General features: G+C 46.0%; 1 protein-coding gene across 1 annotated transcript; it reads right to left on the minus strand.

Annotated features, from left to right (window-relative positions):
• Positions 1-181: 181 nt before the first annotated feature.
• Positions 182-18,193, minus strand: RAD54L (RAD54 like). Its single transcript, XM_050977675.1, has 18 exons — positions 18,118-18,193; positions 17,917-18,006; positions 16,760-16,879; positions 15,962-16,022; positions 14,244-14,379; positions 13,402-13,471; positions 11,082-11,370; positions 10,543-10,667; positions 9,007-9,157; positions 7,725-7,851; positions 5,506-5,580; positions 4,963-5,093; positions 4,752-4,862; positions 4,486-4,609; positions 4,123-4,201; positions 3,838-4,017; positions 2,211-2,374; positions 182-1,078 (listed from the first exon to the last, which is right to left on the minus strand). The coding sequence occupies exons 1-18, from the start codon at positions 18,118-18,120 to the stop codon at positions 877-879; spliced, it is 2,238 nt and encodes a 745-aa protein (XP_050833632.1). The 5' UTR covers positions 18,121-18,193; the 3' UTR covers positions 182-876.
• Between the last annotated feature and the right edge of the window lie 501 nt (positions 18,194-18,694).

The following is an 18,694-nucleotide window of genomic DNA, read 5'->3' on the forward strand; positions in this document are numbered from 1 at the left end:
GCTTGACCTTTTTCCATTTGGGAAGTTGTACTTTACACCAAAAAGTTCTTTATGCACCAAGTAGCTTGCTGTTTATTTGCAATCACACTGCCCTTTTCCAGTGTCTGTACTCATTTTACAGAGGTTTCGCATAGTTTGTTATTTTGTAACATTTTTATAATAAAATTATAATTAAGACCCATAAAGTACCAAAGTGAATTTTATTACTGTCATGTAATGTGATCTCATTAAAACACTGCTAGATCAGGGGAACCTGTCCATAACAAAGCATGTGGTTTTAGAAATGGAGTTACTGGAATAGAGCCTGATTTCCTACTGCTTGCATGATCTTTTTCAGGCCAGATGTTCAACATATGAGCTAAAAATTTTTCCCCCTGTACAAAATCATCTTCTTCCCAAGTAATCAGCAAGGTTCACATTTCACAGCAAAAATGGATCCTGCAAGTTTTGATCAGCAACTGTAAGCCAGAGCTGTCAAAGAAAAAAACCTGACTGCACATCAAGTGCTGTAAAACTCCTGACTCAATGTAAACCTGAAGACAAAATATGGCTGAGTAGAAGGCACAAACACCAAAGGCAGGAGAACCAGTATTAAATCTGATCAAGCATGCAAGGTCCCATTATTCCCAGTTCCCAAGGGGCTGTTTTTCAGGCACACAGTAAAACAGCAAAGAAAAAACCACGGACTCCTTGCTGCAGCAGACTGAACACTGCCAAGGACCTTGCAGCCCACTCCAGAGCCACACTCTTCTGTATCCCACAGCCACACGAGAGTCCAGGACGCACAGCTGCCCACTGCCCCTTTCCTTGAAAGGGATCAAAGTGGGGCAGGCTGCCGCAGAGCCTGCCCTTGCCCCCACAGGGGACAGTAACCCGCTAGGGTATCCCTCGCTGCTCCTCATGGGAGTGATGATGGAAGGTGAAGGTGACAGCAGCGTCCCACGCCGCCCTCAGCACAGAGTCCTGCAGCCCGCGCCGGTCCGCGCAGTGGTGCCACTGGGACAGGTCCGAGGTGCAGTCGGAGCCGTCGGGAGGGGGCCGCACCTGGTGCCCGTTCACACAGCGGCGACACTTGATCCTGCCAAGGTCAGTGCAACATCAGTGCAAGGCTCCTCTGCTGGTTCTGCCTGTGGACTGTTCCAAACTGCAGCCCAGTAACATTTGGATTAACTCCCTTGGATTTTCAGTTTCTGAATTACTACTGCATTTCATTTAAACAGATAACTACCTTCTGGTGTGTGTGACAGGTAAGGAATGACTCAAACATTTTGAAAACCTGGGGGTTCTGTTGCCAATGGCAGTCCCTCTTCATGTTTAACCATTTGGGAATGGTCCAGCAAGACCCTGAGGAAGTTCAGGAGGAGCTTCTTTTGAAATGTGTGGGATGTTGCTTAAGGCAGATCTCAAGCAACTGCTGCTAACACCCTATTAGTATTGCATCAGGACTCCTAAATTCAAAGAGCACACCATGCTCCAAAACACTCCATCCTGGCTCCCACCACAGCCACCAGGTTGTGCTCAGGCTGCTTTGGAGATGCCCCACTGAGCTGTCACTTAAGGAGACAAAGAGCAGCAGCAGCCAGGCCAGCAAGGGCTGTTGCCATGCAGAATGGATACCTACACTGAGCTAAGCCTTGATACAGCTTAAAACTAATCTTCTTCACTTCTTGCCTGAATTAAGAGTCTTAATTTTCACAGTGAAGCATTTTCCCTGCACTCCCTGTCCTCTTTCTGGTGGCTGTAATACCACAGGTCTCTGGGCTGGGAGAGAAGGGCAGACAATGGAGAAGAGTATTCCTTTAGTTGCCAGAACAGCACTTGGACTGGCTTCATGAATTCTTAGCCAATGGAGAAGCCCTAGTATGGAAGCAGTTAAGCATTTGTTCACCAGGAAGAGAGCAGTAAGGAAGGACCAAGTTAGGCTCCACCTTGAACAGCTCTGATCAGTTTCTCTTTTCATTAGCTACAGTATTTCAGTCTCCAAAACAGGTAGCTACAAGGTAGTTTGCTCACTTGTTCAGCCAGCACAGCTTTTCTAGATAACAAAAAGGAAGGACAGCAATGAAGTGCTCATGTCTAGATGGTTATCAGCTTCAGAAGCAGGAACACTTGAGGCTTACTCTCTGGACATCCTCCTGCTACCTGGGAGATCCCTGAATTACACAACCAAACTTTTGCTATCCCAGCCATGAGTCATTCAGAATACTTACTTGTCGTGGGTGTCACTGGTGGTGGTCTCATTCAGTGTGAAGAGCTCCTTCAGCTCTCCAAGGGAGAAATGCCTTTCTACATCCTGCTCTTCATCCACCACGCAGCTGCTCAGGGCCTTCTTGTGGGTCTGGCGCTGGAATATCTTCTCCTCTATGGTCCCTGTCTACAGGCAAGTCAGAGATGAAGCACAGTTAGAACACTGGTGTTAAAGGAGCTCTACAGGGGAAAGATGTCCCAGATCAAATGGCACTAAGCTGTGAGGACCACTCAGTGCCTCACCAGTACAGGTGACAGGCGAGTTTTAGTAGCTGCACTCCAACCACATGTGTTTTGTTCCAGATCTAACTCGACTCTGCTTCTCTTTCCTTATGGCTGCAGGAGTGGATCCAGTGGAGATACAGATGAGGAAGAGGGAGAACTGCCATTCATGGCTAAAACTCACACACTGCACCAGAATGTGCTGACAGGAAGGAAGGGAAAGGAGCTGAGCAATTACAGCTGCTCCCTGACAAAACATCCCAGCTACAATCTCCCCAAGAAGCAGAAACAAGGTCTAGCCCTGGGTGACATGAGCATCAGCACTATTTTCTGGTTCACCCACACACAGATCAATCACATCCTGCCTGGGGGGAGATGTCTGCTTCCAGAACAGATGTGCAGAAAGCCCAGCATGCTGTATTTCTAAGGCAAAAATCTAAGAGCAAAATGTCTGTTTTGCAAACAAATGTAACACCAAGGAGGGGGGTAATTAGTCATGATTTGCAGACTGATTTCCTATTTCTAAAAGCAAAGGAGCTCCCTGCTTCCAAGTGCAGCAAAGTCAGAGAAGAACTCCATTAAGAAAAGATGGGCAAAGAATGTCTGTTTTCACAAAGTAAAAATAGTAATTGACCAAGGAACCTAAGCTTATACAATAAATCCCCAAACAAAACAAAAAACCATACACATCAAAACCACCCAACAACTTCCCCTCCCCCCGCCCCCAAAATAAAAATCCCAACAGTCTGAACTAAAGAGAGGTGAACAAGGGCAGAGGAGACACTTTGAAGCAGCAATCACTACTGGCCCTGCTGGACCAAGCATTAGAGTAGCCTGAAAAGAGCAGTCTCCTTCATGGTTTTCCTCTACAGAGCAGCTATCCCATCTGCTCACTGGCAGCTCCATCCCAAATGCTGGTAATTCCAGGAATGTATTTGCTGTTTCTAAAGCACACATACACCCAACTAAAACAGACTGCAGCCTAACTGAAAAACAGCAACTTCTGCATCAGACACCCCATGAAATTAAAGAAGTCAGATGCCTAAATGACTTCAAAGGAACATCTTATCTGCAAAGCCACAGTTGTTTCTATTTCTCAGAAGCCAGCCACTGCTAGAAAACAAGGGCTGCAGTAATGACCCTCCAGCTAGAACCTTCATGGTTTTCCATGGCAACACATCTAAGGGTAGGAAGCAATTAAGTTCCAATCAATTCTGGTCACCAACACAGAAGAGTTCTTTCCCTTCTGGCCCCAATCACAGCAGCTGCAGTCTACAGCTGCTGTGATTGGGGCCAGAAGGGAAAGAACTGCTGCTCTGGCTGGCACCCAGAGCTCCATGCTGAGGAGGGGAGAGGAGTTTTCCTCACCGAGAGCAGTCGGTATATGTAGCACATCTTCTTCTGGCCGTCCCGCCACACGCGAGCCATGGCCTGCTCGTCATTGGCCGGGTTCCAGTCGGGGTCGAACATCACCAGCCTGTTGGCCCCGATCAGGTTCAAACCACAGCCACCTGCTTTGCTGCTTAACATGAAGATGAACTCGGGGCTCTGCAAAAAGGCAGGCTTGGATTAGACCACAGAGGCTGCCATGCTTTTACTCCCAGCACTCAGAGCTGGTAGGAGAGCTGCTCACATCTGGCAGGTTCTACTCACCGAGGGGCTGTTGAACCGCTCCACGATCTTCGCTCTCTTTTTAATGGACATGGTGCCGTCCAGCCGCACATACAGATACCTGGAACATACAGCATTTACTACTATTAAAAGAGAAAATTGTCATCATCAGCCTTGTAACAACAGAATGGGCTTTAGAAATGTTAGCAGAGGGCCAGAGATTTTCTGCTGAGTGACCCCAGCAGACAAAGCACAAGCTACATTGGTTCCAATTCAGGAACAGCTGAGCTAAAAGACAGATCACAAGTTCCTGCTGAGAGAAAGTGTAGGAATAGCCATTTCTTTCACAGCATAGGCAACAAGTACAGTCTAGCAGGATTAAAGCAGTAAAACCCAAAGACAAACCTTCTGCTCCGGCAGAGCTTTTCAAATAGGTCCAGTGTCTGAGTGTAGTTAGACACTAAAACCACCTTGTCATTACTGGTGCTTTTGGTAACAGCAAGGATGTAATCCAAGACCAGCATCTTTCCTGGATAAAAAAAGAAGAAAGAAAAAGCTAGAGCAGAATTCCCAAATTCCACACCCTGGAGGGGCACTTGGTAAGATGCTAAATACAGTCTCGCGGTTGCCTGTGTTAGGCAGCTCATCTGTACTGCTGAGTTCCACCATACCCGAAAGCTGGGGCTCCACAGATTTGGTGCTGTAGCCAGAAGGGAACAAGCCCAGGGCTCCAATAAATCCTTCTTCCTCTTCTACACACTTATCATAGATAAGAGCAGGATCTGAAGAATAAAGAGAGCTCAGAGACTGTTTAGAGTGCACAAGGGAGACCCAAAAAGCTCCACCAACAGTGCAAAACCCAAACCCATGTGAACAACTTACGATTACAGAGCTTCTTCAAGGATGTGATGGAAGAGAGAGAAGAAACACTGATTTTGCCCTCCTTCAGCTCCTCCACTGGCTTGGCTTGCTTCAGGAAGTTCTTGTACAGCTCAGTCTGCAGAGGTGTCAGTCTGAAACACAACAAGACCTCTGCAGTCCCTGCCTGCAGTCCAACAAAAGCCCTGCTCCATCTACACAGAGTGTTCCTCTCAGCTCAGTTTTTCCACTACAGCACAGCCAGCCTAGAACTGCCCCCAAGGCTGCTGGTGAAGTATTGCTACATTCCAGAACTGGAAGAGAAGCTTGCAGAGACTGCACATCCCAGGGCTCTGCTCCACACAGCTGCCCAGAGCTCACCAGCTGGCTGACAGAACCACCAATAGTGGGTTGTAGATTCAGAAGGAAAAGCAACATATTGCCAGTGGCTACAAGATCATTCCTAGAGGGATGCAGTCACCACAAGGATTGAAGGGCTTATTGCAATTTTTCAGTCCTTCCTGTTGCTTTCACTATTTCCCAGACACAGCAGATGCTTTTTGGTACCTGCAGCAGACCACCTGTTCAATCTTCACTGGCAGGTATTTGGACAGGATGTCTGAAGTTCTCCGAATTAAACACCTGCCGGAAGAGAAATTAAGATCAGATGCTTGGATGACTCTTGGATGACTCTTGGATCACTTTTACTGATAAACTCTGTTTTATCACTATGATTCTTCAGGTGGTCAACAGACAGTCCCTCTGATATTCTCTCTCTGAAGGTCTGTGACAGTCCAACACATGGCAGACACCCACAATCCACATTGTGTGCAGAGCTCCATATAACCCATTGCCTTTGCAAGGCTTCCAATGTGGTTTATGAGATTTGGAGGGATCAGACATGATGCCACCTACACAGAGAGAGCTCAGTCACAAGAGAAACTCTGCTGTCCCTCAGACTACCAACAGCATTTGCAATTTGAGCTACAACAGATCAGCAACATGGACAGCAAACAAGTACAGGGATCAACCACCACAAACCATGGGTATAAACCAAAGAACAGGCAAGCAACTCCCCATTTAGTCATCAGTTGCCATCCTCACCCAAGATGGGCTCATGGCCCGGCCCAAGATTCCAGCAAAGGACATATCCTTTGACCTCTGGAAATGCCCTTTGGAGCAGTTTTGCCACACTTCAGAAAAGGTGGAATGGACTAGAAAAAGCGCTGAGCTGAGCAATCAGAGTAAGAGGTGCAGAAACCCAGTTCTGCCAGGAAGCATCAAAAGTATGTTACAAAACCTATAGAAGAAAGACAGCAGGGATATATGACAACCCCAAAATCAGTAAAAGGCTGGTAAATAAAAGAATAATCTGGTCTCCGAACCCATAAGCAGCAGGATGAAAAGTAATAGGCTTAAACTGCAGTAAGGAAGATTTAAGTTACACATTAAGAACCTTTTCTAACTGCAAAGACAGCAGTGCCCTGGAAAAGGTGTCCTAGGAAAACTGCAAGGTCTTCAGTGCTGGGTGAGTGTTAAGAGATGGTTTAGGTCTTCAGTTTTAACACCTTCTGCCTTAGGACAGCAAGGCTGATTAGATGCCTTCTCCAGGGCCCTTCCAGCCTTACCTCTATGATTCCAGATGTCTTTGCATCACTGTCCCATTGGCAATTCCTACCAAATTCAACAGACTCATCTGTTACTACTTTTGTGCTTTGTGTTCCCTATTTGTGTACTGACTGTTGCACAATAAAGGAAAGGACAAAGACCTCAGCAGAGCCAGGCACAGGCATTCCTGAGCACACTTTTACATCCATTTTTCATTAACTTTAAAAAGAAATAAATGCACCTTGAGAAGGAATAAGCTTTTCTCCTCCCAACCTTTCCTTTTTCTTAGGCTTCTGCAAGCTGATCTGAGTCAAGGTCAGGACTGTCTCTATGGAGTGACTCTACTTAGTGTGAAATTTAATTTACCATCACTGTGAACTGCAGGATTGTATTTGTGATGGCTACAAAAAGATCACATTAAAAAACCAAAACAAACCAAGCAACCTAAAACGACCAAATAAAACCCATAAACAACAAACAATCGGAAAAAACCCTGAAGACACCAGCAATGCTGAGAATTCAAGAATCTTTTCTAGAAAGTTCTTAAAGAGAGCCAAGCAATTGCCAGCAGATATGGATAAACTGATTGTATTCATAAAGAGAAAACAAGTTTGAACAGGTACCACAAATCAACCAAAGATAAAGAAGACAGCACTTCACATCACAGAGGCGCTTCTTGGGGGATCAGAAGTCCCACCTCTGACACTTGCAGTCTGTCCTATCAGCCCTACAGAGCCAACAAAACTGTAAGCGTGAGCTGGGCTAGCTGTGACTTGGGCAATGAACAGCAAAATGGAGTGACACTCCTTATACTCCTGCTCCTCAACATCTGGGTCAGATGGATCTCAAGTCTAATCCAGCCCACATTTATAGATAGCATAAACAAAAGAATACTTCCTGATTATTCAGATCCCAGGAGAAAACAGAAGCATAGGAGTCATATAATAATCCAGTACCTGAGAGTACTGCTTGAGGGTGACTGCAGCTGACTGTGCCATGTCAGTTCCATTTATCAGACTAAAGCTCCATCCTATATGGATTTCTTTGGCAATAAATACTTGCACAATCACTTGCTGAATAAATGTAACAGGCAAGAGAATTCATTACAGCTACAACTGTAATTTGGAAATACAGCAGGGCTTATAGGCAAATGCTCTGCAAAGAGGGATGAAGTTCACCTGTTCACAATACTGATTAGCTCTTTAAGCCTCTCTTCTCCCTTGTGTCGCTCAGCTTCACTTGCATCTGCATCTCTTCCTTTCAAGATGGGCATTTCAAAATGTCTTTTAAATTCCTGTGCAGTTCCTGTATAAAACAGAAGTGAAAAGGTGACAACTACTACCAAAGAATCTTTGATCAGCATCCCACAGCCACCACACCCCAAACACCAGGCCCAGCAGATATAACAAACCCTCATCCCATCCATAAGATTGGGTTTTTTCTAGCCAAGAAAGACTCACACAAGGCAGACAAAATAATTTAACAGATAATCATTTTGTACTCCAACAACAGTGCAAAGCCAAAGGTCACGGAATTTTACCTAAACAGTCACACACATACAGCTTTTGCTCACATTCCAGTCATACTTTTATTCCCAGATTTTGTCCTTGCAAACAACAGCACAGGCATTATCTGTGCCTACTCCAAAATTATCTGTAATCAGTTGCTTATTACTGGCCACAGGCTGAAAGTGAGAAAAATGCCTACTGAGTGCATGCAGCTTTGCTGCAGTAGTTACACCATTAACCTCATCTCAGAAAGAACGAACTGCAAGTACAGGGAGAGTAATCTTGCCCAAAGTACAGGTCAAGGGGGGCAGGTGAAAATCCCATCAGCTCCCTGTAATTACTACCCAAAATTGAAGCACACAGAAGAAGCAGATGTAGAACATCTACCAGCCCATTCCATCCTTTCCTTGAGTACTCCTGGGGGCAAAACAGCTGAACAGAAAAAGACATAGCCCAAATTCTGCTTGCAAGACTAAGAATCTGATTAATTGTGTTTAACTAGAGTTGGGCATGTACTAGAATTAATGAGAAGCCTCTTGGACTGGATGCCCAACAACCTGAGAGATCATGGGAGATGAAAAAAGAAGTAATTTACAGTAGCATTCAGTTTCACATACTCATTTTACCTTAATTGATTCCCTTCCAAAATACCTGTTTGACTGGTGTAGTTTGCATTAGAATCTTGTTTAAACAGAGCTCAGGTGACACATAGCCCCTAGAACAGGACAGCCTGACCTAGGCTTTCTGAATCCAAACTGAAAGAGTTTGTATCCAGAGAAGTCTCATAAAATAACAGAGTTGTTTGAAGTAGAAAAGACCTAAAGAGATCATCTAGTTACAAATCCTTGACATGATTTTTTACCAACATCTCAGTTGTTGCTTTTGCTGGCATCGAGAGAAGCCTGGCCAGCACCTTCCCCTGCCTCCCATCTCCCACCCATTGATTTCTTACCCAGGATGCCCGAATTGACAAAGTGCACCAGGCTGAAATACTCCAGCAGGTCATTCTGAATAGGGGTGCCTGAGATAAGGACTCGTCGAGGTGTGTTTAAGCTGTTGAGAGCCTGGTAAGTTTGGTTTTCAGAATTCTTCAGTCTATGGCCCTGTAAAAAAAAACAGAGAAAAGGAATAAGGCTGATAAATCCAGTGGCTCTGTAAGAAAGCAGCTTGGAGAGCCATATCAGCACTGATAAAAGACATCTCACCATTCTTCCTATTCCTGGTAACAGACTTGTCTCAAGGACAAGGATCTAGTGAAAAACCTTTAGCCATTATGTGAGGAAACAAGACATTACAAACTTCCCAAACCAGGAACATCTGAGCTCCACACAGGCAAGAAAGCCTACCATGAAAACAACAACCATCACACAATAAACTTTGCAACTCTAAGAACTGTTTCCTGTTCTAAGATGGGAATGTTTTCAGCTACCAACACAAGCACTGAACTCTGGACCAGTAAAACTGTTTCACTCAAGGTCAAGACCACAAACCACTCAGACCACCTATACAGAGGACTGCCAGACCTTTAGTTTATAGCCAGTCATACTAATAAAAATAAGTTCTTCACCTCTTACAGTGGTAATCTGAACACAGGCCCCACTTCTCATGCCTGGGAAAGGCAACATTATTAGCATCTGAGTGCTGGATAGGACAAAGTACATGCAATAAGATGCTTTTCATGAGTGCCAGACTGCAGCAGAGGTGAGCATTTTTTTGAAATGTATAGAAACCACAAGGCCAAGGATGTGGGTTCCCAGATTCCCTAGGTGCTAACCTTATTCCAGGGGCACTGAGAGGTGTGGGCACTCATGGACTCACAGATAAAAGGTTTATGGGAGCTACACTCCTGAGGACACTCACTCTTTTTAAGCCCCTCTTGGCACTGTTTTGGCAAATACAAAGCAAAACCACTGGGTGGCACCCCTATTTAATAAACTCGTTCTATCCAACAACAGAGGATACCTCAACCCCTGCAGGTCCCAGCCTAATCGTTTCAAGGAGGCAAAGGACTCTTGTTTTATTTTGTCCTTCAAAGCATCTCTGGCTCTCACTACCTATAACCACAAATAGCAAATGACGAATGACAAAACAACTCAATTTTGGCCATGTGAAAGCAGAGCTTGACACACACCAATGCCTGAAAACCAGCAAGCCAGGGCACCACCAACAAGAGACAGGCATGGACCTCCCTTCTGATACATATTTCACATGGAGAGGGCCCTAGTAGGAACCCATCAGAGACCTACAAATGGATGCAGTTACCACCAGCTGGATTTTCTTCATATCTTGGCTCATGAAGACACCTCTCCCATTCAGGCTCACACAGTATGGCTGATCTTACTGAGAGCGTCTGAAACACCAGAATGAGTGTTGTCCATAGCTAAGCCTTGTATCCCATTGTCCACTCTCCTTTAAGAAAGCAGATCCACTTTCACCCAGATGTTGAGAAAACAGCAGGAATGGATTCCCCTTAAAGGTGCCCCCATACCTCATCACATATGACCAGCCCAACAGTGCCCTTCTGCAGCACCTCGGCGTGCAGTCGGAAGGTCTCATAGGAGATGATCAGGATGGGTGAAGGCACTCGCAGGCCATGCTGGCTCATAAAGCCAGCTGCAGATGGGAAGGGGAAAAAGGAAAAAAAAGGAAAAAAAAGGGTGAGGAAAACTAATAGAAAACAGGTCAAATGGTCAAAACACTTGCCTTAAAAATTTATGAAAACCCTTCCACCCAATATATATCCATTCTCCTTTCCCCACAACTATTCCCATTTCCATGTCGCTTCTGCCTCCTTTCCTGGAGCACTGGACTACCCTAACACCTGATTAGATTTGGATTATGGCAAAAGATCAACTATTACCAAACATGCAAGGGTCAGATCTAAACATGTTAGTGGAGAGACAGCCATCAGTCTGCAGAGATCCAGTGACTGCTCAGAGATGCTCATATGAGCTGCTGCAGCCTTCTTTCAATGCAAGACTTTGATCCCAACCAGCCAAACGCCCAGAGTGCAAAACATTTCTGTACCTAGTTTACGATCAATCTCTTCTTTGGAGCCTCCATCAATGGCCAGTGGCTGGATCCTTCCCCCCAGCCATTTCTCTACTTCATTGTACCAGTTTCTCACCAGGCTGGAGGGAGACACCACCACGGCTTTCTCAATTTCAGGCTTGCAGTCTGGGCTTTGCCGGAGAAGTGTCCACATGAGAGTGATGCACTGCAGAGTTTTGCCCAGCCCCATTTCATCTGCCATGATGCAGCCATGGCTCCCAGGGATCCGCCGGCTCGTCACACAGTCCCAGAGGAATTTCACCCCCTGCCAAAAAATTGTTCTCTCAGAGCAAGATGGGGACATCAGCAGAGTGACAACTTCATTACCACAATGCACAGGGCTGATAGCACAACAAACAGCAGATCCGTGTAGCGCACACATCCCTGGGGACAGGCAGTGTTCTAATGAGACAGAGGGAAACCACCCGAGGCACAGCTAAAATGCTGCCACGTCTGGAGTGAAACAGCACTACTGGTGCCGGCATGTACCTCACAACACACACAAAATCTTGCTACATTTTTCTTGTACAATTCTAACCAGCTTTTGAACATGAATTCCCAGAAATTTCTACCCTTGGCTGCATTAGACAGGGCCTGGCCATGAACTAACATGCATCAATCATTTCAAAGAGGTTTATCATCTTAACACCACCAAATCAGGTAATTTTAAAGAATCAGAGTGAGTAAAGTTGTTTCTGATGCCCGAATAATTCCCAGAACACCATTATCAGTCCTCATAATTTCTGCCTAGAAGCAGTGACTCACCTGGGGGCTCAAGGACCAAAGCAGATTTAGCTTTAGAGAAGACACAGGGCTGAGGTTTTAACCCATGTCACATGGTGGGAGAAGAGCTCAGCCCTGCATTAGGCCCTGACACATCACTGAGAGAGATAAAGGGGGGATGGGGGGGGGAAGAGACAAACTTCAAAATGTTCCTGTACCATGTGATGATAAGACACTCAAAGAAAACCAGGGCATTGTGCTGAGAATGTACAAGCTAAACATACCTGCAAGGATTCATCCTCTCCACTCCACTACTTAGGACTTGAAGATGGAGCACCTTGACCTGCACTTTCAAGTCCTTTTCTTACTTTCTTAGACTTTTAGTAACAGGCTAATGGAATTTAAGACAGTTGAACAATTTTGAACTACATTACTGACTATTATAAGACTGCATTTTGCTGCAGAACCAGCACCTGGGCAAAAATCACAACAAAGTTGGAGCAGAGCTGTACAGCTATGTAGGAGCATCAGCTGAATACAGCAGCATAGGAATCCTAGCAGGCAGAGACTTATTAGTCAGCCTAGAGCAGAAACTGCTTTATCATTGACATTTACCTGCCAAAAAACAGTGTGCCTAGGATACCAACATAACTTTGATTACTTGACAAAAGCACCAGCAAGCAGCAGCTTACCCAAAACCAGAGTGCCTCCAGCTGTGTAGCCAGAAATGAGCATTATACTGGGTCACTGGTTCAGTACCAGATCTGAGATAAAACTACAAGCCATGAGCAGCCTACTGGGCTCCCATAGCCATCTGAATGAAGATCTCCCATGCAGGGACACATCTAGCTCTACCTGCTTAGCCAGCAAGATCAGCAATCACAGCTTCCATCTGGACTCCCTCCAGGCTTAAATGATAATATATTGCACCTGGGATGAACTTCGAGCTGTCCAGAAGCTACATCAGATATTTGGAGAGCTGTAGCCACTGCTACCATGTTACAATGTTGCACATATTTATAACATAAAATTTCAAGTCTGCATAGGTCAGGCGCAGCTCACACCTACCAAGTGCAGCCTCCAAACAAAGCACCCTGAAGCAGAAGCCTACTCTACACTTTGTTAGGAACCATGGTACCACAAATTGGAGTCTCAATGTTTCCTGGCTGAGCGACAGCAGATCCAATCAATTCTGCTGAGCAGTAAAAAAGAGGTGGACAGTCTGCCCTGCCTGACTCAAAACTGGGCTGCAATACAGTTTATTGCAACTATATCCCATCACCTTCCACATTGAATTCCACCCAGCAGAGCTACATCTCCAGACTTTAAGGTAAGAAAAAGCAGGACTTTCAGCCCTGACTCTTGCTTGAAAAGGGACAGGAAGTATTGTCATCACTCAGGCCTCTCAGAGGATGCTTGAAACAAATGCTTCACTTGGTATTTGCAATAGACTAGAGTCTGTTAGACTGTCAGTCTGTGAGGTCTATGCAGACCTATAACAACTCCAGCAGAGGAAATGTGGAAATGGAACAAATCCTCCAGCCACACCCTCAGGTCCCAATGGAAAACTTACTTCTCTCTGATGGGGTCGTAAAACACGGCTGAGGACAGGATCCACCACAACATGGACAGGTGCCTTGTCTCTGCAGGAGACAGTCAAGGAAGAACAGAGTGTGATTGAGGAATTTGGCACATGTTTAGGTTTTGTTAAATCTCACTGCTGTACTGAGGACTCTCCTGTGACACAGAGGAAGCCACTTCAAACAAGAAAGTGAAAAATGGATTAATTCAGCTTTGAGAATGAAGTTAGAGACCTGCCCACAGTCTGAAACATCAGTGAAACCATGTATGTGGGCTGTGGTTAAAAAAAGGGCAGAATGTCCTTCAGACACAGTTAAAAAGTCAGTATTTTTTTGCTTGTTTCTGTAACAATATCGAAACTAAATTTCTGGAGAGAAACCCCTCCCTCTGTCCGTGAAGCCTCTGTCCAGTTGACAGCCTTTTTAAGTTATAACAACAGCACAAAAACTGCTTCAGAATAAAAACCAGTAAGCAGCATAACATTTGACAGACATCTCCCTTTGCTTGTCCTTAGATGCTGATGTTTCCTGGCTAATGACTAAGCCATGAGATTTTCTAAGCAACTCCTCCATGCGTGTATGCTCATTCCCTGCAACAGGTTTAAATTTTTGATGCCTGAGAGATGGAACAGACAGTGAAAGAACAGAAACAATCCAGCACGGGTACATTCCTTCTTTGACTGTAATCATACCTGAACCAATTCAGGCAGAATACTTGGAATCTAAATCCCCTTGATGTTCAGACCCCAGCTCAAACACATTTGGGAGAAAAGCACATAAATCTACACCCAGAAAGAAGTCAGAGCTGCAGCATTTATGCCAGATGATGACTCACTTGTCTATTTTCAGCTGGTCATGGGCACTCAGCACTGGGGGCTCGTACAGAACCAGAGCTCCCTCCTCAAATGGGTCATGGAGAGGACCCCTCAGTCCTGCCCGTTTGACTCCCAGTGAGCGCAAGCCCAGGGGCCCTGAAATCAAACAAAGGCACAGCTCAAACAACAACATCTTCCTGGAAGCAAGCAGAGCCTGGCAGCAGAGTCTGATTACACTTAGGAGCAGTGAATTAATTGGGTGCTGGAGTGGAGGTGCACGCACAGCTGGTGCACACAGCAAACCTAAGCGGGGCCGTTGTTTGGCAGCGCTCTGGCAGCACACAGTGGGAAGCTCTGCGGCAGGAAAAAACAGAACGAAGGAACAGAGGCAATGAGGGAGCAATGGCACTGCTTACCGGAGGTGGTGGTTCTAGTTTTTTGAAAGCCAAGGAGGCTTCCAGAATGTACATCTCAACAACCCAACAAATACACTCCTACATATAGAATATGCTAGGTGAAATTCTCTTTTGGGGTCACCTAAGCCAGACTTAGCTAGGATTGTATCTTTGATGCAAGGTCAGGAACTGATCTTTAACAGTGATGAAGTTCTACAGCACCACAGCCAGCATCATACTGTCACTACCTGCTCTGGGGTATTATTTTCTCTCTGCTGAGCAATGGTAGATGTTTGGCCTTGGAGCCAATTTCTGTGAAAAGCAGAAACCAAGCATGAGTCTGTTTTCCTAGTACTGTATTTTGATGTCACAGTTGTGAAATTGACATGAACATAAGAACATACAAAAAAAATCCCTTTCCCCATCAAAACTTGGGCAACTGTGCTCCCAGGATTGATTTTGCTCAAAAAAGATTCAATCAGTCGATTTGTCCACTGTTTACTAAAGCTCCCTGCAAAACAGGAGTGCACCACAAGCTGAGCACAAGCAATGCACACATGAGAAGAAAGAAAGAACACAAGAAACAGCCCCTTTTCCCAATTAAAAGAGCAAGGTAACAGCCACAGAAAGCAGCTTTCCCAGTTACAGTTCTGTTTGAGCCTCCTGACAAATCCGCTTCTCCAGAAGCGAGCTTTGCCAAACTCTTCTGGGGCTTGTCATTCCATATTCAGTGGCTGCTTACAGACATTTTTATAACTAAAGTTTGAGTGAAATTGGTTGCTCTGCATCTGAGTTTTTCAGCTGGAGGGTGAAGGGGAAGCAGGGGACATGCACAGGCCCATTTGTTTCTGAGATCTTATGTTTCACTGATTCAAACCAGCTGAGGCTTTGAACTTCAAAATGATCTCATTTTGAAGATCACCTTGAGGCTCAACACTCCAAGCCAAGTAGAAATAAAACTGGCACATACAATCCTTTTCACCACAGCCTTCTGTCTGTTAGCATCATTATTTAAACGATAAACCTTCGTGGCTTGGAATTCATTTTGCTTTTGTATTTGTGATACAGTGTAAAATCTCCTGGCACTACATCAAATACATAGCACTAAGACTATAAAATCCAATTCTGAAATGTAGGATTATCCAAACTAAACACTAGTAAGAAATATGAAGACTTTGCTAATATGCCAGTATTTTTCTTTCAAAATTAAGTCAGGATTTCTGGAACATATGCATCAGTGCAAAAACTAACAATAATCCCCACAGATATATTTGACAGGCCTGAGCATCATCTGTTTTGCCCGAGTCAGCCAACACAGAAATCCTTAAACCTCCTCATCTTACCTTTATAATTTGGAATGGGGACTTTGAAGGGTTTGGACAAAATACTGCGGATAAAAGCCTCCTAGGAATTCAGAAAGAAAACACATTTCAAAAGTCTGAAATCAGAGATTGCTCAAGAAAGCAAGTCCAGGACATTTTTTGAGAACTCAGTTTTGCCAAGTACCCAGAGTCCCTCTATTTAAACTACTCAAGCTTCAACTCCAACTACTTTCAGGACTATCCAAAAGGAAGAAAATCACAATTCAGCACAATTTCCTCCACCTCTTCTGCTTTTCAAAACTGTTTTCCTTTGGGCTTTCTAATACATGAAATTGATTTTTCATAGCTCCCATCTTCCTAAATCCACTGGCCTTTTTTCACTTCTTTAAAACTTATTGCTCCCCCCTGCCTTGCTAATTTAGTCAGGCAACTTATTTCCTGTAAAGGAGCTGGGTTACCACTGCAGGAACATCCATGCTGGATCAGCAAGCACACAGCTAATCCAGCATCTGGTCTCCAGCAGTGGGAGCCCAGAGAGAAATGGGCAGGCAGACAGCATGTGACCCACCTAGGTGTAAAGCAACTCACACCTCTGGGTACCGTCCTTCACCTGGGCCTCACAGAACTCCCTCATTCAGGATTTCCACTACAGCAAGCTTTCCCAGCACAGCTCCTTCAACAATAAAGGGCTGAAGCTGGCAAAAAGCCTCTCCAAAAGACTTTGTGTCTGCATAACGCCTCAGTTTAAAAGGGGCCACGGAGGCATTGGGAATTCCTTGCTGAGTGAGCTGTGTGTGTAGCAGCAGCAACCCCACTCACGTGCTGACTGCTGTCCAGGCAGTGGGGTCTGTTGGTCAGTGGAGCCAAGGGTTTGCGGAAAGGCGACCGGTAACATTCTCCACTCTCTGTCTCAGCAGCTGCCTTCTGCCTCTTCCGGCCCTGGAAAACAGAACCAGAACCAAACAACTCAGGGGGAGCAGGGGAGAGCAGAGATGCTCTGCAGCCACGCTCAGTAAGCACCAAAGCACACAGACCATCGCCCAGGCAGTCGAGCAGCTCTGAGCACACACAGCCATCTCCCACCCCCGCTGCCACAGGACTCACACAGCAAAGTCACTGAACCTTGAAGCTTGATTTACATGAAGCTTAAGGCATTCTCCTAGTTAAGAAAATAACTACCATTTTTCTAACCTGTAAAAGGGCAGGCTAGTGCACCCTAAGATTTGTCCTGTCCCACCACTCAAAAGCAAAAGCAAAATTTAGAAAAGAAGGGTCAGTGGCATGGAACAAACTACATCAGAGTCCCCAGAGCCTCCATGGCACCTGGTGTTATGCAGGTGCAAGGCCTCACACTGAACCCTACATTTCAAACACTTAGAAAAGTATGAAAATAAATAAGTTATTTATCTGTTTCCTGATTTAACACAGTCCTCTTCAGCATGAGGTACAGTTTCGACCACCTGCTGGCACAGAAAAATGGATCTGACGCAGAAAACATTACGTGAGACTCTTTAAACTGCATGACATAGAACATGACTGTAAATTAGGATTAGGGCTGGGACTCGTGTCATTATAAATGCCTAAACGAGCTCTTTACTTGTCTCTTACAGATAACCGGTGAAACTGATCGTCCCTCTGCCCTGTTACAAAAATATGCAACATTCTGTCTTGAACAGCCTATTCCTAGCTACCCAGTTACCGTTCCTCTCACACAGCACTCGAGGCTCTCACAGGGCTATGTTTTTCCATGACTACGAAGCACCATCTGTACACAGTGAAGTTCTTCCACCAACCACATGCCGAGACACAAAGTTTCACGGCAGCACAATCCGGGGGCGCCATGCGCAGGGGATAGGGATGCTCAGGCACCGGAGAGTGACTTGGCCGCAGCGCCGCCCCGCATCGCCCTGCCCACGGCTGCGGGGTCACACGGGGCCGGGAACACACGGGGCCACGTCCCGGCACCCCTCGCTCACCGTCGGGGGCTGCCAGTCCTCCTCCTCCTCTTCCTCATCTTCATCGCCCGCCTTCCTCTTGGCCAGCTGGCTGGGGGCCAGGCTCCTCCTCTGGAATAGAGGCACAGCACACACAGTGAGGGGCCGGGAGGTCCCTAACACAGACACAGACATAGACCCAGAACCCCGGTCCGGTCCGTCACCCCCCCACCCCGCACCCACCATCGCCTCACGGGAGCGCGCGGACGCGGCAACGGCCCGCGCGCGCCGCTGGCGGGAAAACCGCCGGACCGGCTCCGCCCCGCGCCCACAGGGGTGGCCAAGCGAGCGCCGAGCAGCATCAGAGCCGCATCGACCCGCTCGGGTTCCGCGGAGGGAGCGTGTGGCAAAGAAATGCAATCCACTGCTTTTATATATATATATATAGCAATAAAAGGACTTGAGATTTATAATGAGTTTCTGTGTGCAGTAGAGGTGTTCAAAGGGGAACTGGGAGAGAAAAATAAAATAAAAAAAAAAAAGTGGATTATTTTCCTGTCCAAAGAAAGATCCCATTCCCTCCAAGCAGTAGTAGTGCTGGCCCACCGAAGCTGCGCCACAAAGGAGTCAGGGTGTGAGACTGTAGCGGGAAATCCGTACAAGGAATAAGCAACTGATCCATTGCTTTTGGCTCTTCAGCAGCTCGGGTGCTGGCAGAGAGGTGAAGGGAGCCATCTCCACACAAAGGCGTGAAGGCCAGAGCGGGGCCATGGCTGCAGTGAATGCTGGCAGCAGGAACAGCCCTGGCTGTTGTGGTGGG

Source organism: Serinus canaria, chromosome 8 (assembly GCF_022539315.1).
Source record: "Serinus canaria isolate serCan28SL12 chromosome 8, serCan2020, whole genome shotgun sequence".
In the NCBI taxonomy this organism is placed as follows: Eukaryota; Metazoa; Chordata; class Aves; order Passeriformes; family Fringillidae; genus Serinus; species Serinus canaria.